A 27,268-nucleotide genomic window follows, 5' to 3' on the forward strand; every position below is an offset into this window, starting at 1 on the left:
ATATCCATTAAATTAAATTTCATAAAAACATCTATTTAACTGTGCTACTATAGAAGGCACAAAGAAATATAAACAAAGGCCCTTGCACTCCAGGAGCTGTAATATTTTATTGGGGAAACACAAAAATATTTTCATAAAACTACCAGAGATAACTGTGACATAACTATGAAAAAATGCAATGCCAAGTAGTAATGTACAAAAATTGATGAGTGGAAATGACAAAAGTATTACAGGTGCTTAGGAAATATAATTTATGCCAATACTGGTGGTCTGAAGTATTTTTCCTTCAAAAGGGATTCATACAAATTAAAAGGTACCACATTTCTTCAAGGAACACTCAACATCATAAAAAAATATTTATTTCTAAATTAATTTATATACTTAATGTAATCTCAAAAATACTGGCAGGGTTTTTTCACAGTACTAGTCAATTAGAAAGTTTATTTGTGAGAATAAACAAATAAGGAGCCAGGAAAATCCTAAAAAAGAGTGATTGAGAGGCTACCTTTACCAAGTGTAGAGTAGCACATGAATAAAAAGGCCAATGGAAAAAGAAATTCCATAAATAGACCAAAATCTATTTGGAAATTCAGTATATGACAAAGATGTCATTTTAATCAGGGAGAAAAAGGACTATTCTTTTATTGAAGTGAAATTCACATAATGGGAAAAGGACTTTTAGTAAATGGTGTTACAACACTGGATAGCCTGTGGATAAAGATAAAATTTGATGTGTTCCTCACTTTGCATATCAAGATAAACTTCAAACAGATGTAAAAAAAAATAAAAAATACAGGTACTAGAAAAACAAACATGAATTCCTTTATGATCTCAAAAAAGGTGGGTGTCTCAAAACCCAGAAGTAATGTATGCTAGGTATAAGGGATAGTGATTGCTAATGGGTAAGGAATTTCTTTATGGCATGATAAAAAATCTTCTGTAATTAGTGGTGATAACTGTACAACCTGGTCAATATACTAAATACCACTGACTTGTACATTTTAAAAGGATGATTTCTCTGGTGTACGAATTATAACGTAATTTTTAAAAAACTAAACAAAAACCCAGATACTGAAATACTGGGATTTGATTCTTTTACTAACTAAATCTGTGACCTTGAGCAAATCACTTCACTTTGCCCTTTATTTCTCCACCTGTGTGACTGGCTCAATAAAGCCTTCCTAAGAGGCATGACATCCATAATAAATTTAAGATGGATGAAAGACTATCCAATCAGATATGAATAAACATGCAGCTTGAGAGGAAAAAAGCTGACATAAGAAATTGAAAGAAAAACTTCTACTTTTAAAGTATAAACCATTCTCACAGTTCTCAATATATGATAATCTACTATCTATTATACCTTAAAAAGCTTATGTGTCAGAAACCCTAAGTGCTTTTCATGTATTGTATTATTTTCACAGCACTCTAAGGTAAGCAGAGGTATCCTGATTTTAGAGATACGGAAATAGACGACGAGAGGTTAAATGACCTAACCAATGTAAATACTCAAGCTAGGCTGGAAACTCTGATCTATGTCCCTTCAAGCAACAAACTCTTTGATCCAAAGTATAATAAGAATGAGAACGGACTAAAAATATAAAGTTCTAGGTCTAAATGATGTTTCTGTCACTTAATCATTCTGTGATCTTAGGCAAGTCAATGAACATTTGAGTTTTCTCAGTTATTAACAGAAAATATTAACTCTGGCCCTAGTTTACCTCATGGAATACAAAAAGGCATGAAAAAGCACAGAAATATGAATCTTGTGCAGATAGAAATAATTTCTTACTTTCTATTTATTTTTTATTTTTTGTGGATTGGAATCTTCTGCCAACTTCTAGCCTCTTCAGATGTAAAGGGAATCTTTTCATCTCTGCTTGTAAATTTTCATTGTGTATACATGTGATCATATACAGATGTTTTTATTATGTATATGCAAGCAGTTATAGATGAATCCTTTTATTTTAGTTGTACCCTTAAGAACATGAAAAAAGTAGCATATAAAAATGGTCATTCTTGTTGCAAAAGTAGTGCTTTACTTTCTAAGAGTTTAAATTCAAACTGTTGAACTCTTCAACTTAATTTATCCATTCTTTCAACCACCTATCATCAAACATAACCTGAATACCTGTTATGTAGCAAGCATATTCTACTGTCTCTAAGGACCCAGCCAACCCTTAAAAACTACCCGTTCATCTGCCCATCCTGAGCAAGTTGAGAGATTTAAAATTGGAGGATTAGGACTTAATCTCAATCAAAGCTTTTCCTCCCTCCCTTCAAACAAAAGAATTTTGAAGGTAGAAAATTATAAAAGATCACATTTAATTGCTCTTTTAAAATTTGTAACAGTATTAAATGCTAATGTTAACACTGGACATATTTAATTTGCATATATTCTGTAAATCTAAATATTGAAAAAAATGAGGCATGCCCATTCGTTTGAATCCTGACTTTCCTTTATGGTAAGAGTTTTTGAAAATCAAAGTAAGAACTACTTTTCCAGGGATTAGGGGGTTGGGGGGTAAACTCACAACTAATGGAGTGGTGAGCATTGTAGAGGAGAAGGGCGTGCCTCTAATCCTCGCTTGGGTGAGGCAAAGTCATAAAATGTAACCAAAATGTTTGTACCCTCATAGTATCCTGAAGTAAAAAGGATGATAAGTGATCACACCTAAGCTACAACTGTCAGCAGCAAATAGAAGCCCAAAGGAAGAACAGTCCTGCACATATGAATTTCCAAGGTCAAACACTTCCATATGCTCTTAAGTATTCAGCAGTTGAAATAAGTGACCTTATCAAAGACAAAAAAAAAAGAACTACTTTGTTTTAAAAAAGTTTTGTTGTTCTTTCAGCCTTCTTTTTCCATAGTATTGTTAAGAAGTAAAATTTATTTAAATGCCTACCATATGATTAGAACTGCCGTAGACCTGTTGTATATACCATATTTCCCTTAAAGTGAGACACCATGGATCGTGGGATGCCGCATTATTTTTTTATCAATAAGAGAAGGTTCAAAATGCTGCCCAATGTGTTTTAAATAAATCATGAATGACAAGTAGCATTCCAACATCAGAAATGTTGAAATGTGAGAAAATGACCATCTTAGAATCTTTGAACTACAGTGTTATCTCTGATTCTTAAAATAAACCACAAAGTTGGTACAGTTGTATCATTTTACTTAATTCAAGTGTTGTCTTTGTTAAATAGCAGTAATAGTAATAGTGATAATATCTAACAATCATTGGGTTGCTATTTGCACTAGGAACAGTTCTAAATAACTTTGTATAGTTTCTTATTTTAGCATCACGCTGGTGTCTTGTGAGATAGCTGCTATTTTGGTCCCCATTTTATTGATAGGCTTTCTGTGCTTCAGTTTCCCTAAGTGACAGCTAGTAAGTGACAACCTTTAAAGTAGGATTCAAACCCAAGTTGAACTGAATCCAAAGGCCCAGCCGGTTCTATTCCAGTAGGCTGCTCTTTCATTAATGTAGTGAGTAGTAAGAGCTAAAAAGTATTATACTTTCTTCACAGGAACATCAGATATTTGTTTTGAAGCCCAAGGAATCACATGCTATTTATTGTTCACAATTATGTGAATCATTGTATGTTTTGAGATAATGCACTACAATTTTCTAAAATGTCCTCTCACTTTCATAGGACTGCTCTACATTTTGCCTGTGCCATGGGCCGGGCAGAAGTGGTGAGACTCCTCATCAAGAGAAAGTGCAAACTTAACTTGTCTGACAACAAAAACAGGACAGCTCTGATGAAGGTATAGAGCAGCTGGGTATTTTAGCATGTAATGGATTTGACTTAAATACATAGAATAAAACTGAATGTATCTCCCTTAAGTATGAATCAGTGATCTGTTGAGAGTTTATGTTGAATTCCTAGAATTTTCTCTCTATTTCTTGTTCTAATACTGACAGGCCGTCCAGTGCCAGGAGGAGGAGTGTGTAACCGTACTGCTGGAGGCTCTGGCTAAGGTAGATCTTCAGGATACCTATGGCAACACTGCTCTTCACTATGCTGTTTCTCACCAGAATGTATCAATAGCAAAACAACTGCTCTCACGTGGTGCATCTATTGACCGCCGAAACAAGGTATAGATCAACCAACTTTATTTTCAAAATATTTGAAATGCATTTGTTTTAACATTGACACTTGGAACTGTCAGTTTTCCATATTTGAGATCTCAAGCATTCCCTGAATGAATATATTTTAAAATAACTTAATTGTCTAAGGTTTTGCTTGAAATATTGATTCTTTTAAAGAAGCATTAGCCGGTACGACTTTCCTTTATGCACATATGGTCAGTGTGTGTGACAACACTGAATTTGTTAAAGGTAAAACTTGTTTATTCAAGAGTTTTTTTGAACCCAAGGGTTTTTTTCTGGGTAGTGTAAAGCAAGGCAGGAAGGTGAAATTTGCCCTGGCAGTAGGCTTTATCTTAAAACTCAAACAAAACTAACTCATTTTACAATAAATGGAAGTCTTGCTGCTACTGACAAGTTCCTTAAAAAAGCGATTTGTGTAAAAGTGATTTATCTCTCAGTGGCAAGATTTAAGAGGGACAAATGGAAAGGGAAAAGGAGACCAGTCATATACAGGCTAGTCTGGAAATTAGGTGATTGAGGGGAAATACCAAGAAGAGGGGTGTGTGTGTGTATGTGTGTGCGTGTGCGTGTGTGTGTTTGTTTCCAGTTTATATGTTTAGAGCAAGTGATGTTCAGTTTTGAGACTAAGAATTCTCTTTTTGGGAAAGAGAATTAATGAGTTGTAAACTTGCCTAGAGATGAGTTTCAGGAGGTCACTGGGGAAGCCAGATTGGCAGTAAATAGGTGTTGATGCACGGGGGAAGCCTTCAGATGGGGGAAGAATGAATAATTAACTGAGTCATTATCCTATTCTTGGAGAAACAGCCACTTAGACAAGAGTCTACTGGAATGCCTTGATTGGGAGGTGGGAGATAAGGAGCTTATAACTAGCACAGTCCAGTTGCATTTTGAGTATTTTAGTCCCTACTCTACCTGTATGCAGGAAAATTAAATGCAGTCTCCTGCTCTTTCCTGTTTTTGGCCAAGTCCCCAGTGATAACTGGAATTGGCCATTTGACTGAGAAATAACACCAAAGTGATTACCTGCTGCACTAGTTCTCAGCTAGAACTGTACATCACAGTGACATTTGGAAATTTTTAAAAAATCTATAGGGTCTCCCCTGAAGATTTTGCTTTAGTAAATCTAATAAGGCCTGGACATGTATTTTTAAAAATATTTCCCCACAGCTGGGCAGAGTGGCACATGTCTGTTCTCCCAGCCACATGGGAGGCTGAGGTGGGAGGATCACATGAGTGCAGGAGTTCGAGTTCAGCACAGGCAACGTAGTGAGACCCTCTCTCTAAGAAAAAGATTTTTTTTTTTACCTGAAGATTCTGAAACACTTTTGGTTTGAAACACTGGATAGATAAATATAAAGTATAAATTTCCATATTTCAAAACTTAAGAATTATCTCTGGAATATTTGGAGTTTGGTAAGTGCTATGTCCTTCCAATCTCTCCTTTCCAATAATATTAGCCTGACATTTGTCTGTCTGTCTATACCTCTGTGGTTGTAAAATTAAAAGGAATATTATTGGTAATATCTATCAACATCCAGAATAACAGCCTTTTCCTTCTAACTGCCAATCATTCACTGCCATTCAGAGGGTCTTTAGAAATTTGCTTATGGGGAGCCTTTCAGTAAGTAGAGGTGGACTCTTTCCGGTGTTCGTGTCTCTTTGCTAGTGTTCAGATGGTTAGGTTGTATTATGGATTATGTCAGTATGTCTGTTGTGTTCATAGAGCTTGAGTATAATCAGGATGGCAGTTTTAAAGACTGAAAACTATGAAGTTCATAAGAATACAGATAGGAATTCATTTAACAATTTGGTTTCAGCAGTCCTAAGAACTGAGTAACCATTTGGTTAACAATCTGGGAAAATCAAGTATCAATAGATTGTAAATGAATAGGTGTTTGAAAAATTCTTGAAGTGAGTATTATGAGCGATAGTAGCAATTTTTATTACATGTTGGGCCTGATGTTTTGGCAAAACCTATGATGGTAAAGAAAGGAAAGCCTTTACCTATAAGTACTTGCTTTATGTACAACCATTTGGAAATGTCCATAGCAAATGTTCAAAACACAAGGGCTGTAGTCTAAATGTAGCCTGTAGGTAGGTTGAGTTTGCCTCCATAAATTGAGTCAACATGTGAAAGTTAGGAGACTTGCAGAAACCTGGATTTCAGGCTATTCTTAATGAAGCAAATCTGGTGCCTCTGGAGCCCATATTCCCATTTGGTAACTGTACAGAGGTTGCCCCTTTACAGGAGGTGTATGTTCTCCAGTTTGCTCCTGTGCCCCCCAGGGACTTGCCTCTGTAAGTATTTGAGGGTAGAACTCCTGTTTTATAGTACATTTTGATAAAGATTTGAAGGTTTTCATGAGAGTTTATACTTGTTCACACTACATAGTGCATATTATATATTAGTCCTTTAGTAATGGGGTTGAATGTTAGAATTTAGAAGTTTTCTTAAAAAACTCTTTTCTTTATGTATATGATAAATATTCAGCCTCCCATTAGAATGCCTCTAAGCCTTTTGAGGTTAATTGTAGTCATAGCTGGATAGGTTATCATGTTGCAGACCCAGTTATATCTTTCTCCTGAGCATTGTCCCTTGACAATGCAAGTGATTTAGGGGCTTGCATTATGATAGAAATAATCCATATAGATCAGTATTAGAACTTTTATTGATAAGTCATTGTATTTTTATTTGTGACTTACATTTTTCCAAAGATAAAACATCATTGTATGTAGCAATTAAAATGGAAACCACAATAAAATAGATTAAAATAAAGTAGATATGCATTACGGTCCCAGATTGTCATCATAGTTGAGAAGAAAATTTCAGACTGAACTAAGATATTATTAAAAAGGAATCATCTTGTCATAGGAGAAGCCACATGCACCATTTAATAGTAAGGAATCCAAGCTGCTTTGAAGCCTATCTCTTTTAATTCAGAGCCTATTTCTTTAGTGATCCATTTGGAGCAGGAGTGCCTGCTGTTGGCACCTGGGTTCCTCACACCATTGAGGGAGGAGAATCAAGCGAGTTTGTGTCACCTGGAGGAAACCTCCACCTTTATTGGAAAGCTGTCAAAAGTGTATCCCTGAAGGTCTAATTCCTCACATGTTAATGTTCCACAGAAAATTATTGCCAAATAGGGATTAGGCAAAGTTCAAGAGATTTCTTTGGTACTGGTCATATAATGCACAGTTTTGTTAATATTTCTCTAAAGTAGATGGATGGCCATGGAATCTTTCTGTTGGGGTATAGTCCTTAACTTCTGGTAAAGTAGATATTCTTTGGAATGTTGTTTAAGAAACACTGTTGTGGAGATAACAATTTAGATCCTTAATTCAATAAAAATACTTAAAGCACTTACTACTGTGTCTTAGGGTTTGGGGATGTGGAGGTAAAAGATACAGCCCCTGCCCTCAAGAAGCTCTTGGTGTAGATGGGAAACAATAAAATAATGCCAGTGTACTGTGATAAATGCTGTGACAGAAGCAAAGATCCTTGCAGCCCATGAATGTTTGCAGTGACTGTGCAGATGGCGGGAGTTAATGTGGAGAGGCAGAGGAGGGGTGTTTCCAAGGGAGGGAGCAGCACATTCGGAAGGCACACGGGTGAACAGGAAAGGAATACCTTGGGTTTCCTTTCTCTACTATATGTTTAGGTTCATAGGATCTTATATAAGATTTGTAATTCAGTTGAGAAATACGTAATTTTGTGAATGATGAAGTGTTCTTGGTATGTTACAGAGTCACCTCACACCACTTTTACTTGCTGTAAGTCGAAAAGAAGAGGAAATGGTGAAGTTTTTACTAGCATGTGGAGCAAACATAAATGCAGTTGATAAGTGGAAAAGGTACAGTGGTCAGTTCTTTTTTTTTTTTTTTTTCCCAATAAGCCTGAGTATTATTCTAGAGCGTTTAACAGTCACTGATGTCAGAAGTATTACCTTAAGGAAAAGATTAACTTATAATTATTGGGATATAGTGAGAAGCATCAATACAAATGATCCGTTAGGTAGAAAAGGAATTATTTGGACCAGGCAACATAAAGAACAGTATATAGTAGGATTCCTTTGCTTTTATAATAGTGAGTGATGTTTATTATTTATAATCTGATGTTTTTAGTGATGTGACATTATATTAGCCAAAGGGGGTTCCTGTTACTTTTTACAGTCTTCTGAAGAGTGGAGTTTAACTTTTAGTTCATTTTCTGCTTTAATACTGAAATTCTTAATGCTTTTATAGCATTTTTTAAACCCTGCTTCTTATATACCTCTTTTAAAATGCTCTATAGGAAACATAAATTGGAGTTGAAAGTCATTTTTGTCGTTTGGATGACTCTGCTTTAAGTTGCTTTCTTTGAAGAATATTGATGTTAGGTTAATCCCTAAAAGACTTGATTGCTGTTACCAGATAGTATGGGTTCATCAAGTGTTTTTCTTTTTCATTTCTGGTGGTACTTTGATGCTTTTCTTTTTAATTGTTATGGGCAAGGGAAGAAAGCTTAAATTGGACAAACTTTTCTTTTAATGAAGGCAAACCATATGTGGGTGACAAAGAGAAAAGAGAGAGACTTTAGAGTCATACAGACGGTTTAATTCCTGGCTTCCTCACTCGCTAGGCTTATGATCTTGGGAACATGACTTATCACCATATATGGTTTCTGATATGAAAATAATAATAATAATATATCCTTTCAGGGTGGTTGTGCATAATACAATATATTATAACAGACTGAGGAAGACATAGAGAATTCCTCATTTAATTTTATGCCTACTTTAGAGAAGTGATCTCAGCAAAGAATTAGCAACTTCTACTGTCATATCCCTGTGCATCAGACAAGAGGCTTCCTTTTTGTCACTTCATTTTAGCCTTGGTGCTAATTTACAAAGATGAATGCTTGAGTATCCAAGATGCTTAAGTTTGTTAGTACATGTAAATGGTTAATTCTATACTAACAGTCAAGGTATTAAATGGGTAAAGCCTAACAACCTAGCCTTTGATGTAACTTTACTAAAGCTCCGAAGGTTGAAGTTATCTCTCTGTTATTTTAGAAATGCTTTCATGCTGGCAGAAGAATCTCAGTCATCATGTATACTCAGTCTTCTTCAGGACCATGTTGATAGGATGGCCTTAGGATGGAATCCAGACGACACTTTTGCTAGTGGTTTTAATAGGTAAGTGTTTCCATGAAAAGACTAGTTAACACTAAATGGAGGTTTAACATAATTAGAAGTATTATATCTTATACATAAGGTGAGTGAGATTTCATAATCTGGTTCAGGTAGTTTTGCAATGGCAGAGAGTTAGTCCACTTCATCAGCCAGAATTCAAAAAAAAGACTAACTAGTTAGAAGGACCAAAGGGTACAGCATTCTTTTTCCCATGACTTTTAAGACCTTTATCCTTAGGCATGCCAATGTCGTACTTTCCACTCCATGTGTAACCTGTATTCCTGGGGAGAAAAATCATTGCACCTGTTTGATATTGCTAATTTGTTATTTGGGTCTTGAAATGGCCAATTTAGAAGAAAATCTTCCACTATCCTTTGGGCATTATGTCCTCTACCCTCCTGCTTGAATTTTTCAAGAAACGAAGGGGTTCCCTAAGTACAAGGAAGACAGTTCTAATTACAGGTTAGAAGGAGGGGAAAACTAGGTGTGAAGGCTCACGCCTGTAATCCCAGCACTTTGGGAGGCTTAGGCAGGATGATTACTTGAGGCTAGGTGTTCAAGAACAGCCTGGGCGGCATAGGTAGACCCCATCTCTTAAAAAAAAAGAAAAAATAGGCATTGGGTGGTGGTGCCTGCCTGTATTCCTAGGTAGTCAAGGGGCTGAGGCAGGAGGATCACTTAATCCCAGGAGTTTGAAGCACCAGTAAGCTATGATTGTGCCACTGCATCCCAGCTTGGGTGACAGAGTGAGACCATGTCCCTAAACAATTTGGTAAAATCTAAAAAAGGGAAGGGAATTAAAGGACCTTTCAATCATTCTGTCAGTTCTGGTGCTGCCTTGTTGCTATTGAGACTGGTCCTGCAGTCTGGGAAGGATTGACCTTTGCTACCAGGGTGCCCTCACTGACCCAGATCCCGCAGTCTTCATGGTGATACGTACTTAGATTTCAAAGTTATTTTTTTTTAGATCACATTCAAATGCTTAATTGCTCAGCCATCATTCCCAAAACACCAGTACTCTGCTCTGGCAGTCGGGCCTCATAGCTTTAGCCACACACATAGTGAGCAAGTTGACCTTTCCCTCACACTCAGAACTGTCTGTGGAGTACTCATGTTAGCCTAGACTTAGCCTAGACCTTTGAGCAAGGTCTCAAAGGTAATGGTCAGTTACCCTTTGAGGCCTTTGTCTGTCTTTTCTACAGCAAGTAGTAGTTGGGATTGTTCTAAAGTTCAGAGAGGTTCAAATAATGTTGCAGGAAGAGATGAGAATTTCCTTACTTCTTTGCTACCACATCTGTATCCTGAGGGCCCTTTCTATCCCGTGTAGCACCTTTTCTTAGGTAGCAGACGTTCCCATATTGTCCTTCCCCAGAGTAGTGGTCACCAACTCACAGTTGGCCTGGCAAGTGACCTGTTTACTGTTAGCAATGAAAACCTCCCAAGGCACTTGCGTGTGTGTGTCATGTTCTAAAATTATTTTCAGATTCTTCCTAGCAAGAAAGCCATTCAACAGAATTCTCTGAATCTAAAGTAGAATAGTTGAATTTAGCAGAGCCAAGCTTCATCCATGAGTCATCAGTATCCACAAAGAAAAGTAGGGCTTTGTGTTTGCTCCAGCAGCATATACACTAAAATTGGAACCCTGCAGAGAAGATTAGCATGGTCCCTGCCCAAGGTAGACATGAACATCAGTGAAGCATTCCGTGTTTTATCCAGTCCCTGAAACATCATTTGCCCATTTGCTGACTTAGCTCCAAGGTAACAGTGTGTGTCAAGGCAAAAACAGGTGACACCCAATATTAAAATTGTGTTGGGACTTTCAGTACAGACATAGGCCCATAATATGATCTATGAAATGTCAATGGAGCTCAGTAGTGTGGAATGTTGTGTGCAAATATGTTGTTGGTAGTTAGAAATGAGAAAATGTCAACTTGCATTGCCTTTGTTCAACTTAAATAAAAATAGGGTTTTGCCTGCCACGTCAGTTGGAGGCGGGCATGGAGATTAAGCATCATTCTAGCAAAGATCTGCTGATTCAGAGTTTGAACAGGTAGAGGAGGAACAGTGGTAGTCCAAGTTAGGTTATGACATCCATTAATTTTCTGCCCTTGCTGTGATTAAGTAGCTCAGTAACAGTGGACAATTATGTTATCCCATTTACTGAAGTAATATTTATAATAAATTTTGTTAAAATTAAGAAACAGATGAGATTCCCTGAATTGCAAGCCACAAACAGTAGAACAAGTAATAAACAAGGGTGGGGCTTAGTAACATTTTTGAAAACTGTATCATTTGAGTATTAGTACCTATGGAAAACTACAAATGTGTTTTGTTTGGGATTCCAAAATCATTTCAGCCATAAAGTTCAAGGACAAATTATTCCATTGATTCCCTATCTTTCTGAGCCTTGTAAAACTGTTCTCTCATTAAATGTTGTTTTAGAACCCAGTGAACTAAGGCAGTAACATCCTTATTTTTAGAAGGCAATGAGCCTGAGAGAAGCAACTTGTCCAAGAACAAATAGCTGTTGCTTACAGAGAGCTAGGACTTCTTCTGAGTTCAGGACACATTGCATCATGTCAAGGGACCTCTGGTTAATTCACTGCTCTATACTCCCTTCATGAGTACTTCGCCTTTCTTTTCTTCTTTAACTAGAAGCTTAATAAGAAGTTTGTTGAGCTTACAAACTTGAGGTATATGGGATAATTAAAGATCTGTTATTATAATAGCTCTGATATTGTCTGAAATACTCTTCAGAATTTAATTTATTTGGTAAATGATTTCCATGTCAGTATTAAAATAGTAATTTTATTTATTACATTTTTAGAAATAGAATTCCCCAACAAATTTCAGAAGATAAAGAAGAAAAGATTCTGGAAAATCCTTCTGAAATTAGCAATCCAGGTAAGCCTTCTGAAAGTGACTGCCTCTTTGGTGGGCGTACAATAGATACATAAGTAGGAATAGTGAAGTTTTGAGTATAAAGGAGGAGTTTAAAAGGTCAATGTGTAAACTGCATGCATATTTCTTCTTGAATGTTTTTTAGTAGTCTGGAATGCGGAGTTACTTTAAGTTAGGCGTACGTCATTTATTATCTCAAACAATATTGTCTGGAAAGAAATCATTTATTTAATTTTGGTCCCTAAAATCCTGTTTGATATTTTTGGCTAAATAAGAAAGAAGATTTTTAAGTTAGTATATTCCGTTTCCAGTCACATTATAATGAATTGCACTTGGTATAAAAATGCATCTTCTATTTAATTTTTATAATAAATGGTTTGCATTTAGTGAATAGTAGTTACAGTTGACCTTGAACCATGGGAGGGTTAGGGACGTCAATCCCCTTTCATCCGAAAATCTGTGTATAACATTTTACTTTGCAAAACTTTACTTACAGCCTACTGTGGACTGGAAGCCTTGTGATAACATAAATAGTCAATTAACACATAGGTTGTATGTCATATGTGTTATATATTGTATTCTCACAATTAGGTAAGCTAGTGAAAAGCCACTGTTATGAAGAAAATCATAAGGAAGAAAAAATACATTTCCTATTCATGAACTGGAAGTGGATCATCATAAAGGTCTTTATCCTCTTTATCTTCACATTGACTAGGCTGATAAAGAGGAGGAGGAATAGGAGAGGTTGGTCCAGCTGTGTCTGGGTGACAGAGCAGAAGAAAATCTGCATCTAAGTGGACCCCTGCAGTTCAAACACCTGTTGTCAAAGGGAGACTATGTATTTGTATTACATAGTGATTTGTGTCACAGAAAAGTAACTATTGTTAAAACCGAGAACTCAAAAATACCTTTCTGATAGCATAAACAAATGACAATATTAACTGCAAATTGTGGCCAGTGTGCAGCAATAACTAATAGGAGAATATTATTTTATTTATTTATTTTTGGAGACAAGGTCTCACTCACTCTGTTGCCCAGGCTAGAGTGCAGGGCCTAGAGTGCAGTCAGTGCAGTAGGATCATCATAGCTCACTGTAACCTCAGACTCCAGGGCTCAAATGATCCTCCTGCCTCAGCCTCCCGAGTAGCTGGACCTACAGGTGCATGCCACCAAGCCCAGCTTATTTTTAAATTTTTTTTGCAGAGATGGTTTCTTTCTTTTTTTGAGAGAGAGAGAGAGAGACTCACCTTGTTTCCCAGGCTAGAGTGCCATGGCATCAGCCTAGCTCACAGCAATCTCAAACTGCTGGCCTCAAGCAATCTTCCTGCCTCAGCCTCCTGAGTAGCTGGGACTACAGGTGCTTGCCACCGCACCCAACTACTTTTTTCATTCTATTTTTAGTTTGCTGGCTAATTTTTTCTATTTTTAGTAGAGATGGGGTCTGACTCTTGCTCAGACTGGTCTGGAACTCTTGCCCTCAAGGATCCTCCTGCCTCAGCCTCCTATAGTGCTAGGATTACAAGCATCATGGGCCACCATACCAAGCCAGTGGATTATTTTATAAAGATACCTATTGAATGAAGATGTCAGAAAAGCAATTCTTTGTTGAGAAGTACAGATTATGTTAGAAATCCGTATACCAACAAGGTCTCACTATTATTGAATTCATTCCCCATAGGTTAAAACCAAATGATATATATTTACTTCACTAGAACGAGATGTGTTCTCCTATCTGCTGGATAATTGTCATGATAACAGTGACTTTGTGTCCCTTAGCCAAACGATTTTCCTAAGAAATATTCCAGTAGCCCAACCGTGGGCTAAACCAATAATAATAAAAGTAGAGAAGTATTTCACAATAACAAAAATGCTACTGTGCTACCTAGGTGGGACACCTACATCCTTGTACAATCTGAGGTATATGAGGGCACCTTTAATGTAGTATATATTCATCAAAGAAATTCCATAATTTAGGTATTGTAAGTAGTAGGAGACAAAGGTCGAGTAGGCATAGTTTTTGTCTTTGAGGTGCTTGTGATAAGCTAGACCTGTTCCTGTTTCACTTCTGTGTTTCTTCAACGGAACTGTCAAACCATTTTTATTCATCGTATTCACTTGCCCACCTCACAAATAGCTATCAAATGTCTTTTGGGTGATAAGTATTGTTCCGATATAACTAAACACGTACATTTTACAAATACAGTCAGGAACTTATTTTTATTGTTACTTATATTATTTACTACTTTATTCAGTGGTTACTGGGTGCCAGATGCCCTCTGGGAGCTTATTAATATAATCATCATTTACCTTGTACTTATCGTGTTAAATGTGTGCCAGACACTTTAAGTCTATCATGCAGAATTAATTCTTTAGACATTGACTAGGATTTAAGGTAAGCAAGGCAGAGTGAGTAGAAGTTTGCCAGGTAAAGAGGCAGAAAGATGGTGCTTGGCAGAAGGAACACCTAGCAGGATTGCACATGAGGTCCAAGAACAGCAAGTGCAAAAGCTGAGACTCATGGGTCAGATTTGCAAGGTTTTCCAGCAGTTCCATTTTCCTGGGAGTCACAGGATTAGAATTGAGTATGAGGGCATTGTGGTTATGGTGTAACGCAGGGATGGTCAAGCTTTTTCTGTAAAGGGTTGAGGTAGTATACCTTTTAGGCCAGGTGGTCTCAGTCATATCTATTCAACCCTGCCACTGAAGTATGAAAGCAGTCATAGATAAGAGGTAAGCAAATAGACATGACTGTGCTCCGACGAAACTTGGTTTAAATAACCGTGTGGCAGGGTAGATGTGGCCTGTGGCCTGTAGTTTGCTGACCCCCCCATGTAGAAGGTAGATGGAAGGTTACCATCTAATGAGACTGGAGGACAAGAGAAGGAAGCTTTTACAATAGTCAAAGCTGTAGTTTCCTTGTCACACAAAGCTTGGATTAGTAGCAATCTAGTGGTTACCCATCCACAGTGAAGGAAATAGTTAGGAAGGTCAGTTTATTCATTTTAAGACGTTGTTCTTTTTCTTGCCTTTTCCTTTTTTTACTTATTTTTTTTTTAAACTTAAGAAGTAATGATAATAGTTGGTGGGTTTTTTCCCCCTGTGAGAGCCAGAAGTTAAGAGTCCATGCTGAATCTTGAAATAAAACCTTGGTGGTAGACATGTAAAGAGGAGTTAGAAGAGAAAGACAGTTCATATGATTTAGTGGTTATTGAATGTTCAAATTTAAGGGCAGAGAGAAATCTCAGCTGTCTGACTCACAGGTTTCCAGGTTATGCAGTCACGTTTAAATTGGACACGAGGAAAGAGTAGCAAACTGTCAGGTGTATAGAGAAGAGCAGCAGGTCAACAGGGAAGATTAACTGTTTTCTATCCATGTTGAGTTTAACGGGATATTCCTGTGGGATATTTTCAGTTGGTAATTGGATGATAGGCATTTCTACCAGGAGATGGGACCCTGAGGTTGGAGTCACAGACTTGGAATACTGTTACTGTAATTACCAAAGTCATAGATCTGAATGAGCTTCTCCTTGATAGGGAAGATGTAGAATGAGAAGGCGGCCAGTGCCAAAACCCTTGGCGCATCCACGTTTCCCAAAGGAAAAGGAGTCAGCAAAGAAGACTGAGCAGTGGGTAGAGAAATGTCGGAGAGGAATCAAGAGCAAGTTATGTTGTAAAGATTTTTTAAAACATGAGAATTTCAAGTAGGAGACTATAAATTCTGGCAAGTAAGATTACTAAAGCGAGTTGGAGTGAACTTTCTCATCTGTGGTGGTTCCCTTTTCAAAACAACAATTTTAAAATTGTAAGGTCTACTTTGTATGTGACTCGTACTTGTGGTGTCCAGATGTGGAAGGACACATCTTTAAGATGCTACCTAAAAGTTTTGTAACTGCAGCAGGTATCCACATAGGGTCAGGAAAATTGTCTAGACTGGTGAGTCCAATGTGCCAATATTACTCCAAAATTGTTAAAACCTGAAGATCACCTGTAAGGGGAAGTGGTGTCTCTCTTATCTGCTTGTTGTGGAAATGCTTGCTTTATACCCACGGCCTTGATGAGCTCTTGTGCACGCATTCTGAAACAAAACCTGGCAGCAACACTGGAAGCCACTGTGGAACACACATACCCTCCCTCTGACGTGGAATCGTAACACAGCCATTTTTGGACTGGGTTTCAAATTTTGGTCAGCAATGGATTACAGACCTGCAAGTTGGAGAAATTGACATCGTTTAAATACTTTACTGCAGAAAACTGAAAGAATATATGGAGGCAACTGTAAGGGGATATGCTGAATATACTGGTTCTCAGTACTTGGGGAATTCTGGTGACTTCAGTAGAAAAGTCAGTACCTGAATGTCTTCATTAGTGCAGTTCTCTTTCCATTTGCCGCCTTCTGATATCTCTGCTTTTCCTGCTTTCTTTTTAATTTCATCTCCAACGAGAAAATAGTGTGAGAACATATTACTAACATATGTATGTCTTACAAGTGTTTATTATTTCCTTTGAAGACAGTTGGCTACTTGTCCTAAAGTGTATCTGGTATTCTCTTAGATTCTAACGGCAAATGTCTGTACCACAATGACAGTGTCACTGATGGTGGGCTGCCAAGATTTTAGGTGTCTTCTGGGTTGTCAAATACTGTGTGTTCTATCTGGCATAGTTTTCATGTGAAATGCTTTTCTGGTATTATATTTGTTCGGAAGTTGGTAATCTGTGATTTAACTAGAATACTTGGTGGCTTGGATCACAACACTTTTAACCATCTATCTATATCTATATCTATATGTATATCTATATGTATATCTATATCTATATCTGTCTATCTATCTGTCTGTATGATAAACCCCCATTACCCTCGAAATAACTTGGAGGTCCAAGTGGTCCTTAATGGTCACAGCCATCTGTCTTGGAGCAGTGTGTAACTCTTCCTATGCTTCGGATGCAACTGTATGCACTTTTTGACTTGTTCTTTAAGGAGCCTCCTTTAGTAGGTGAACAGTGTTTTTAGTTTCAGAAGAAATGAACAGAAATCTTAGAAACGAATAAGAGGAGCTTGTGATCAGCAGTACAGTATTATAGCATATCCAATGATTGTATGTGATCATAGCGCACTGCAGGGTTAAAGTGTCAGCCTCAAGCAATACGCTCACTTCAGCCTCCTAATTACCTTGGGATTATAGGCCAGCATGCTATCGTAGGCTTTTAATGTTCCATAATTTTATATGGTTGATTTAAAATATATTTTACTTTTCTCTTTAGCAGTGGATGAGACTGCTGGAGACCCCGTGTTCAGGTAGGATCTTGCATATTTTTTAAAAATTATGTGTTCACTAAGGGAATACAAAGCAGAGAAACTAATATTTGATGAGTGTTCTACTATGAGCTAGATGCCATATCATGTACTTAACATTGATCATCTCATATAATCTCCACAAATACTTGCAAAGTACTTGTGCTATTCCTGTTTAGGAATTAGGCTACTGTGGTTCTGAAGTTGACTAATTGTCCCATGATCCCATAGCGAACAAGTAGCTGACCCATGATTTGACAATAAACCTGCCTGGCTCCCAAATCCCTACTTCTTCCCCTGAGCATATGATAAAGAACTGTGCAGCACTGGGATCCAGGTACAGGTCCAACTGAGATCGATGCAGAAAGTCAGATTTAGTTATACGTTAACTCTCCTCAAAAGTGTTCCTTAGAAGCCTGGTTAGTCAACAGCTTGTCCTGCTATGTTCAACAATTGCAGTGGTCATTGTTTTCACCATCGAAAGTTTGAGGGCAGATCTCACTTTGCCGTGGCCACAGGACCATAGGTTTAACATAAGCAAGACCAAGCAAGTCCTAGAAGGAGTTAATTTCCTGTAAGTGAAGGATGTCTACATGTATGCCATGTTTTGTTAATTACAGTTAGCGTCTACTTAGAGGATTTTTCTGATTGATCTTTCTACTTACTGACTTCCCAGTAAGCAGACAGTAAGACTATCCTCAGCTACTGCACATGCCTAGTTCATGAAGATTTTTCTTTTTTCCTAGCATCTTTTTTCTTCCTCTGTGACTTTTCTCTAATCTTGTCTTGATTTTGTTTTCTTTCTTCTCTGCCTTTTTTGGTATTTCTTTTGTTGTGTTTTTTTTCTTTCCATTCTGCCAGCTAAGTCTTCCACATTTTCCTATAGAGGAAATCCAAAGCACACAGAATTTCAGGATTTTAAGCAATCTTAAGAGACCAAGCAAAGTATTCTCTAGGAATTCCACCTGTGCTTAACATCCTGCCCTAGTAATTGCTCAGGTGGAGAACCTGAAAGTCAAAGAGATTAAAGTGACTCATTTGGAGATAGTGAGTGTTAGAAATGAGATGTGAGCTCAGGTTTCTTAATCGAAAGCCCAGTACTCTTCCTTGTTTATCATCCTGTAGGTGAGTGTTTTAATAATAGACAGTGGGTGTGGGTCTAGTGAAGCCAACGGAAAAGGATAAGAATGGAATTAGCTGATGAGCTCAGTGTTAGTGGATATGAATGGAATTAGCAGGGGAACACCAAGTTTGAAGAGAAACAACACTGGGTTGTACAGGAATGAGCGTTTTAGAAAAGAAATCAGAATATTGGAGTGTCTGAGAAGTTTGATAAAGATGAATCATAGGAATGAAGGACACAGGGAGTCGGGAGTTATCTAGAAGAGTATCTTAAAATAGAGGACTCAAAGGGAGTCCTGAAGGGCTTGCTGTTTTTTTGTTTAATTGGAGGAACTGACAGATTTGGAGGTTGCTATTGAAAGATGTTTGAAGAATTTTGGAAGAATCTGTAGAGCAGATCAGAATGTGGTATCATCTGCTTCCACCTCAAGTTACAGAGGACTGGCTGAGAGCCCCTCGATTCCTAGGGTCTGGAGGTTCCTGAAAGACAGATGTGTGTCCCAGGTCCGGTGTCTCCGCCACCTCTTTTCCCAATTCACTGATGTCCTTCCCATGTACATGTAGGGAAGGCAGGGGTGGGAATGGCTGGGAGATCCCTCATGGAGCTTCAGTTGGGTAGTTTGTAACATGTCTCTGCTAGGAGAGTGTGACTGAGCGTCCCTTTCACTTGTTTTCTAGGAGCAGGGAAATAGAGATCTCCTGCTCTTGGTCACTTGGGCCCATCCTTTCAGGAATCTGTGCTTTCTTAGGCTGAATATTTAGAGGTTGGAGACTGCCATGGAGCCCTGCAGAAGAGGGGAGGGATCTGGAAGTGGGAGCCCATAAGAAGGAAGACGTTTAGACAATACTATGGGAAATAGAAGTACAACTTCCAGGATTCTGTTTTTCCAGGAGTCTCTCTGCTTGGGTATCTGAGTGCCTGTGAATCTTTTGGGCATTATGTCCTCTACCCTCCTGCTTGAATTTTTCAAGAAACGAAGGGGTTCCCTAAGTACAAGGAAGACAGTTCTAATTACAGGTTAGAAGGAGGGGAAAACTAGGTGTGAAGGCTCACGCCTATAATCCCAGCACTTTGGGAGGGTTAGGCAGGATGATTACTTGAGGCTAGGTGTTCAAGAACAGCCTGGGCGGCATAGGTAGACCCCATCTCTTAAAAAAAAAGAAAAAATAGGCATTGGGTGGTGGTGCCTGCCTGTATTCCTAGGTAGTCAAGGGGCTGAGGCAGGAGGATCACTTAATCCCAGGAGTTTGAAGCACCAGTAAGCTATGATTGTGCCACTGCATCCCAGCTTGGGTGACAGAGTGAGACCATGTCTCTAAACAATTTGGTAAAATCTAAAAAAGGGAAGGGAATTAAAGGACCTTTCAATCATTCTGTCAGTTCTGGTGCTGCCTTGTTGCTATTGAGACTGGTCCTGCAGTCTGGGAAGGATTGACCTTTGCTACCAGGGTGCCCTCACTGACCCAGATCCCGCAGTCTTCATGGTGATACGTACTTAGATTTCAAAGTTATTTTTTTTTAGATCACATTCAAATGCTTAATTGCTCAGCCATCATTCCCAAAACACCAGTACTCTGCTCTGGCAGTCGGGCCTCATAGCTTTAGCCACACACATAGTGAGCAAGTTGACCTTTCCCTCACACTCAGAACTGTCTGTGGAGTACTCATGTTAGCCTAGACTTAGCCTAGACCTTTGAGCAAGGTCTCAAAGGTAATGGTCAGTTACCCTTTGAGGCCTTTGTCTGTCTTTTCTACAGCAAGTAGTAGTTGGGATTGTTCTAAAGTTCAGAGAGGTTCAAATAATGTTACAGGAAGAGATGAGAATTTCCTTACTTCTTTGCTACCACATCTGTATCCTGAGGGCCCTTTCTATCCCGTGTAGCACCTTTTCTTAGGTAGCAGACGTTCCCATATTGTCCTTCCCCAGAGTAGTGGTCACCAACTCACAGTTGGCCTGGCAAGTGACCTGTTTACTGTTAGCAATGAAAACCTCCCAAGGCACTTGCGTGTGTGTGTCATGTTCTAAAATTATTTTCAGATTCTTCCTAGCAAGAAAGCCATTCAACAGAATTCTCTGAATCTAAAGTAGAATAGTTGAATTTAACAGAGCCAAGCTTCATCCATGAGTCATCAGTATCCACAAAGAAAAGTAGGGCTTTGTGTTTGCTCCGGCAGCATATACACTAAAATTGGAACCCTGCAGAGAAGATTAGCATGGTCCCTGCCCAAGGTAGGCATGAACATCGGTGAAGCATTCCGTGTTTTATCCAGTCCCTGAAACATCATTTGCCCATTTGCTGACTTAGCTCCAAGGTAACAGTGTGTGTCAAGGCAAAAACAGGTGACACCCAATATTAAAATTGTGTTGGGACTTTCAGTACAGACATAGGCCCATAATATGATCTATGAAATGTCAATGGAGCTCAGTAGTGTGGAATGTTGTGTGCAAATATGTTGTTGGTAGTTAGAAATGAGAAAATGTCAACTTGCATTGCCTTTGTTCAACTTAAATAAAAATAGGGTTTTGCCTGCCACGTCAGTTGGAGACGGGCATGGAGATTAAGCATCATTCTAGCAAAGATCTGCTGATTCAGAGTTTGAGCAGGTAGAGGAGGAACAGTGGTAGTCCAAGTTAGGTTATGACATCCATTAATTTTCTGCCCTTGCTGTGATTAAGTAGCTCAGTAACAGTGGACAATTATGTTATCCCATTTACTGAAGTAATATTTATAATAAATTTTGTTAAAATTAAGAAACAGATGAGATTCCCTGAATTGCAAGCCACAAACAGTAGAACAAGTAATAAACAAGGGTGGGGCTTAGTAACATTTTTGAAAACTGTATCATTTGAGTATTAGTACCTATGGAAAACTACAAATGTGTTTTGTTTGGGATTCCAAAATCATTTCAGCCATAAAGTTCAAGGACAAATTATTCCATTGATTCCCTATCTTTCTGAGCCTTGTAAAACTGTTCTCTCATTAAATGTTGTTTTAGAACCCAGTGAACTAAGGCAGTAACATCCTTATTTTTAGAAGGCAATGAGCCTGAGAGAAGCAACTTGTCCAAGAACAAATAGCTGTTGCTTACAGAGAGCTAGGACTTCTTCTGAGTTCAGGACACATTGCATCATGTCAAGGGACCTCTGGTTAATTCACTGCTCTATACTCCCTTCATGAGTACTTCGCCTTTCTTTTCTTCTTTAACTAGAAGCTTAATAAGAAGTTTGTTGAGCTTACAAACTTGAGGTATATGGGATAATTAAAGATCTGTTATTATAATAGCTCTGATATTGTCTGAAATACTCTTCAGAATTTAATTTATTTGGTAAATGATTTCCATGTCAGTATTAAAATAGTAATTTTATTTATTACATTTTTAGAAATAGAATTCCCCAACAAATTTCAGAAGATAAAGAAGAAAAGATTCTGGAAAATCCTTCTGAAATTAGCAATCCAGGTAAGCCTTCTGACAGTGACTGCCTCTTTGGTGGGCGTACAATAGATACATAAGTAGGAATAGTGAAGTTTTGAGTATAAAGGAGGAGTTTAAAAGGTCAATGTGTAAACTGCATGCATATTTCTTCTTGAATGTTTTTTAGTAGTCTGGAATGCGGAGTTACTTTAAGTTAGGCGTACGTCATTTATTATCTCAAACAATATTGTCTGGAAAGAAATCATTTATTTAATTTTGGTCCCTAAAATCCTGTTTGATATTTTTGGCTAAATAAGAAAGAAGATTTTTAAGTTAGTATATTCCGTTTCCAGTCACATTATAATGAATTGCACTTGGTATAAAAATGCATCTTCTATTTAATTTTTATAATAAATGGTTTGCATTTAGTGAATAGTAGTTACAGTTGACCTTGAACCATGGGAGGGTTAGGGACGTCAATCCCCTTTCATCCGAAAATCTGTGTATAACATTTTACTTTGCAAAACTTTACTTACAGCCTACTGTGGACTGGAAGCCTTGTGATAACATAAATAGTCAATTAACACATAGGTTGTATGTCATATGTGTTATATATTGTATTCTCACAATTAGGTAAGCTAGTGAAAAGCCACTGTTATGAAGAAAATCATAAGGAAGAAAAAATACATTTCCTATTCATGAACTGGAAGTGGATCATCATAAAGGTCTTTATCCTCTTTATCTTCACATTGACTAGGCTGATAAAGAGGAGGAGGAATAGGAGAGGTTGGTCCAGCTGTGTCTGGGTGACAGAGCAGAAGAAAATCTGCATCTAAGTGGACCCCTGCAGTTCAAACACCTGTTGTCAAAGGGAGACTATGTATTTGTATTACATAGTGATTTGTGTCACAGAAAAGTAACTATTGTTAAAACCGAGAACTCAAAAATACCTTTCTGATAGCATAAACAAATGACAATATTAACTGCAAATTGTGGCCAGTGTGCAGCAATAACTAATAGGAGAATATTATTTTATTTATTTATTTTTGGAGACAAGGTCTCACTCACTCTGTTGCCCAGGCTAGAGTGCAGGGCCTAGAGTGCAGTCAGTGCAGTAGGATCATCATAGCTCACTGTAACCTCAGACTCCAGGGCTCAAATGATCCTCCTGCCTCAGCCTCCCGAGTAGCTGGACCTACAGGTGCATGCCACCAAGCCCAGCTTATTTTTAAATTTTTTTTGCAGAGATGGTTTCTTTCTTTTTTTGAGAGAGAGAGAGAGAGACTCACCTTGTTTCCCAGGCTAGAGTGCCATGGCATCAGCCTAGCTCACAGCAATCTCAAACTGCTGGCCTCAAGCAATCTTCCTGCCTCAGCCTCCTGAGTAGCTGGGACTACAGGTGCTTGCCACCGCACCCAACTACTTTTTTCATTCTATTTTTAGTTTGCTGGCTAATTTTTTCTATTTTTAGTAGAGATGGGGTCTGACTCTTGCTCAGACTGGTCTGGAACTCTTGCCCTCAAGGATCCTCCTGCCTCAGCCTCCTATAGTGCTAGGATTACAAGCATCATGGGCCACCATACCAAGCCAGTGGATTATTTTATAAAGATACCTATTGAATGAAGATGTCAGAAAAGCAATTCTTTGTTGAGAAGTACAGATTATGTTAGAAATCCGTATACCAACAAGGTCTCACTATTATTGAATTCATTCCCCATAGGTTAAAACCAAATGATATATATTTACTTCACTAGAACGAGATGTGTTCTCCTATCTGCTGGATAATTGTCATGATAACAGTGACTTTGTGTCCCTTAGCCAAACGATTTTCCTAAGAAATATTCCAGTAGCCCAACCGTGGGCTAAACCAATAATAATAAAAGTAGAGAAGTATTTCACAATAACAAAAATGCTACTGTGCTACCTAGGTGGGACACCTACATCCTTGTACAATCTGAGGTATATGAGGGCACCTTTAATGTAGTATATATTCATCAAAGAAATTCCATAATTTAGGTATTGTAAGTAGTAGGAGACAAAGGTCGAGTAGGCATAGTTTTTGTCTTTGAGGTGCTTGTGATAAGCTAGACCTGTTCCTGTTTCACTTCTGTGTTTCTTCAACGGAACTGTCAAACCATTTTTATTCATCGTATTCACTTGCCCACCTCACAAATAGCTATCAAATGTCTTTTGGGTGATAAGTATTGTTCCGATATAACTAAACACGTACATTTTACAAATACAGTCAGGAACTTATTTTTATTGTTACTTATATTATTTACTACTTTATTCAGTGGTTACTGGGTGCCAGATGCCCTCTGGGAGCTTATTAATATAATCATCATTTACCTTGTACTTATCGTGTTAAATGTGTGCCAGACACTTTAAGTCTATCATGCAGAATTAATTCTTTAGACATTGACTAGGATTTAAGGTAAGCAAGGCAGAGTGAGTAGAAGTTTGCCAGGTAAAGAGGCAGAAAGATGGTGCTTGGCAGAAGGAACACCTAGCAGGATTGCACATGAGGTCCAAGAACAGCAAGTGCAAAAGCTGAGACTCATGGGTCAGATTTGCAAGGTTTTCCAGCAGTTCCATTTTCCTGGGAGTCACAGGATTAGAATTGAGTATGAGGGCATTGTGGTTATGGTGTAACGCAGGGATGGTCAAGCTTTTTCTGTAAAGGGTTGAGGTAGTATACCTTTTAGGCCAGGTGGTCTCAGTCATATCTATTCAACCCTGCCACTGAAGTATGAAAGCAGTCATAGATAAGAGGTAAGCAAATAGACATGACTGTGCTCCGACGAAACTTGGTTTAAATAACCGTGTGGCAGGGTAGATGTGGCCTGTGGCCTGTAGTTTGCTGACCCCCCCATGTAGAAGGTAGATGGAAGGTTACCATCTAATGAGACTGGAGGACAAGAGAAGGAAGCTTTTACAATAGTCAAAGCTGTAGTTTCCTTGTCACACAAAGCTTGGATTAGTAGCAATCTAGTGGTTACCCATCCACAGTGAAGGAAATAGTTAGGAAGGTCAGTTTATTCATTTTAAGACGTTGTTCTTTTTCTTGCCTTTTCCTTTTTTTACTTATTTTTTTTTTAAACTTAAGAAGTAATGATAATAGTTGGTGGGTTTTTTCCCCCTGTGAGAGCCAGAAGTTAAGAGTCCATGCTGAATCTTGAAATAAAACCTTGGTGGTAGACATGTAAAGAGGAGTTAGAAGAGAAAGACAGTTCATATGATTTAGTGGTTATTGAATGTTCAAATTTAAGGGCAGAGAGAAATCTCAGCTGTCTGACTCACAGGTTTCCAGGTTATGCAGTCACGTTTAAATTGGACACGAGGAAAGAGTAGCAAACTGTCAGGTGTATAGAGAAGAGCAGCAGGTCAACAGGGAAGATTAACTGTTTTCTATCCATGTTGAGTTTAACGGGATATTCCTGTGGGATATTTTCAGTTGGTAATTGGATGATAGGCATTTCTACCAGGAGATGGGACCCTGAGGTTGGAGTCACAGACTTGGAATACTGTTACTGTAATTACCAAAGTCATAGATCTGAATGAGCTTCTCCTTGATAGGGAAGATGTAGAATGAGAAGGCGGCCAGTGCCAAAACCCTTGGCGCATCCACGTTTCCCAAAGGAAAAGGAGTCAGCAAAGAAGACTGAGCAGTGGGTAGAGAAATGTCGGAGAGGAATCAAGAGCAAGTTATGTTGTAAAGATTTTTTAAAACATGAGAATTTCAAGTAGGAGACTATAAATTCTGGCAAGTAAGATTACTAAAGCGAGTTGGAGTGAACTTTCTCATCTGTGGTGGTTCCCTTTTCAAAACAACAATTTTAAAATTGTAAGGTCTACTTTGTATGTGACTCGTACTTGTGGTGTCCAGATGTGGAAGGACACATCTTTAAGATGCTACCTAAAAGTTTTGTAACTGCAGCAGGTATCCACATAGGGTCAGGAAAATTGTCTAGACTGGTGAGTCCAATGTGCCAATATTACTCCAAAATTGTTAAAACCTGAAGATCACCTGTAAGGGGAAGTGGTGTCTCTCTTATCTGCTTGTTGTGGAAATGCTTGCTTTATACCCACGGCCTTGATGAGCTCTTGTGCACGCATTCTGAAACAAAACCTGGCAGCAACACTGGAAGCCACTGTGGAACACACATACCCTCCCTCTGACGTGGAATCGTAACACAGCCATTTTTGGACTGGGTTTCAAATTTTGGTCAGCAATGGATTACAGACCTGCAAGTTGGAGAAATTGACATCGTTTAAATACTTTACTGCAGAAAACTGAAAGAATATATGGAGGCAACTGTAAGGGGATATGCTGAATATACTGGTTCTCAGTACTTGGGGAATTCTGGTGACTTCAGTAGAAAAGTCAGTACCTGAATGTCTTCATTAGTGCAGTTCTCTTTCCATTTGCCGCCTTCTGATATCTCTGCTTTTCCTGCTTTCTTTTTAATTTCATCTCCAACGAGAAAATAGTGTGAGAACATATTACTAACATATGTATGTCTTACAAGTGTTTATTATTTCCTTTGAAGACAGTTGGCTACTTGTCCTAAAGTGTATCTGGTATTCTCTTAGATTCTAACGGCAAATGTCTGTACCACAATGACAGTGTCACTGATGGTGGGCTGCCAAGATTTTAGGTGTCTTCTGGGTTGTCAAATACTGTGTGTTCTATCTGGCATAGTTTTCATGTGAAATGCTTTTCTGGTATTATATTTGTTCGGAAGTTGGTAATCTGTGATTTAACTAGAATACTTGGTGGCTTGGATCACAACACTTTTAACCATCTATCTATATCTATATCTATATGTATATCTATATGTATATCTATATCTATATCTGTCTATCTATCTGTCTGTATGATAAACCCCCATTACCCTCGAAATAACTTGGAGGTCCAAGTGGTCCTTAATGGTCACAGCCATCTGTCTTGGAGCAGTGTGTAACTCTTCCTATGCTTCGGATGCAACTGTATGCACTTTTTGACTTGTTCTTTAAGGAGCCTCCTTTAGTAGGTGAACAGTGTTTTTAGTTTCAGAAGAAATGAACAGAAATCTTAGAAACGAATAAGAGGAGCTTGTGATCAGCAGTACAGTATTATAGCATATCCAATGATTGTATGTGATCATAGCGCACTGCAGGGTTAAAGTGTCAGCCTCAAGCAATACGCTCACTTCAGCCTCCTAATTACCTTGGGATTATAGGCCAGCATGCTATCGTAGGCTTTTAA

At 38.2% G+C, this 27,268-nt stretch overlaps 1 protein-coding gene and 2 non-coding genes across 7 annotated transcripts in view; all 3 read left to right on the forward strand.

The window, feature by feature from the left end:
• The window catches only part of LOC123637389 (ankyrin repeat domain-containing protein 26-like), a 60,681-nt gene that overhangs the window by 3,089 nt on the left and 30,324 nt on the right, over positions 1-27,268 (forward strand). For 4 of the 5 annotated variants that reach the window (XM_045550576.1, XM_045550577.1, XM_045550580.1 and 1 more), the window contains exons 2-8: positions 3,661-3,775; positions 3,933-4,106; positions 7,866-7,972; positions 9,173-9,295; positions 12,120-12,196; positions 17,453-17,486; positions 21,989-22,065. In XM_045550576.1, the coding sequence (XP_045406532.1) occupies positions 3,661-3,775; positions 3,933-4,106; positions 7,866-7,972; positions 9,173-9,295; positions 12,120-12,196; positions 17,453-17,486; positions 21,989-22,065 (707 nt within the window). The remainder of the gene's footprint in view (positions 1-3,660; positions 3,776-3,932; positions 4,107-7,865; positions 7,973-9,172; positions 9,296-12,119; positions 12,197-17,452; positions 17,487-21,988; positions 22,066-27,268) is intronic. The other variant, XM_045550578.1, reaches the window with a different exon arrangement.
• On the forward strand, positions 10,901-11,003 carry LOC123637582. The gene has a single exon (XR_006734948.1). It is a non-coding gene; the product is annotated as a U6 spliceosomal RNA (small nuclear RNA).
• LOC123637588 lies at positions 20,766-20,872 on the forward strand. The gene has a single exon (XR_006734952.1). It is a non-coding gene; the product is annotated as a U6 spliceosomal RNA (small nuclear RNA).

This window comes from Lemur catta, chromosome 4, assembly GCF_020740605.2.
Source record: "Lemur catta isolate mLemCat1 chromosome 4, mLemCat1.pri, whole genome shotgun sequence".
NCBI classification, from domain to species: Eukaryota; Metazoa; Chordata; class Mammalia; order Primates; family Lemuridae; genus Lemur; species Lemur catta.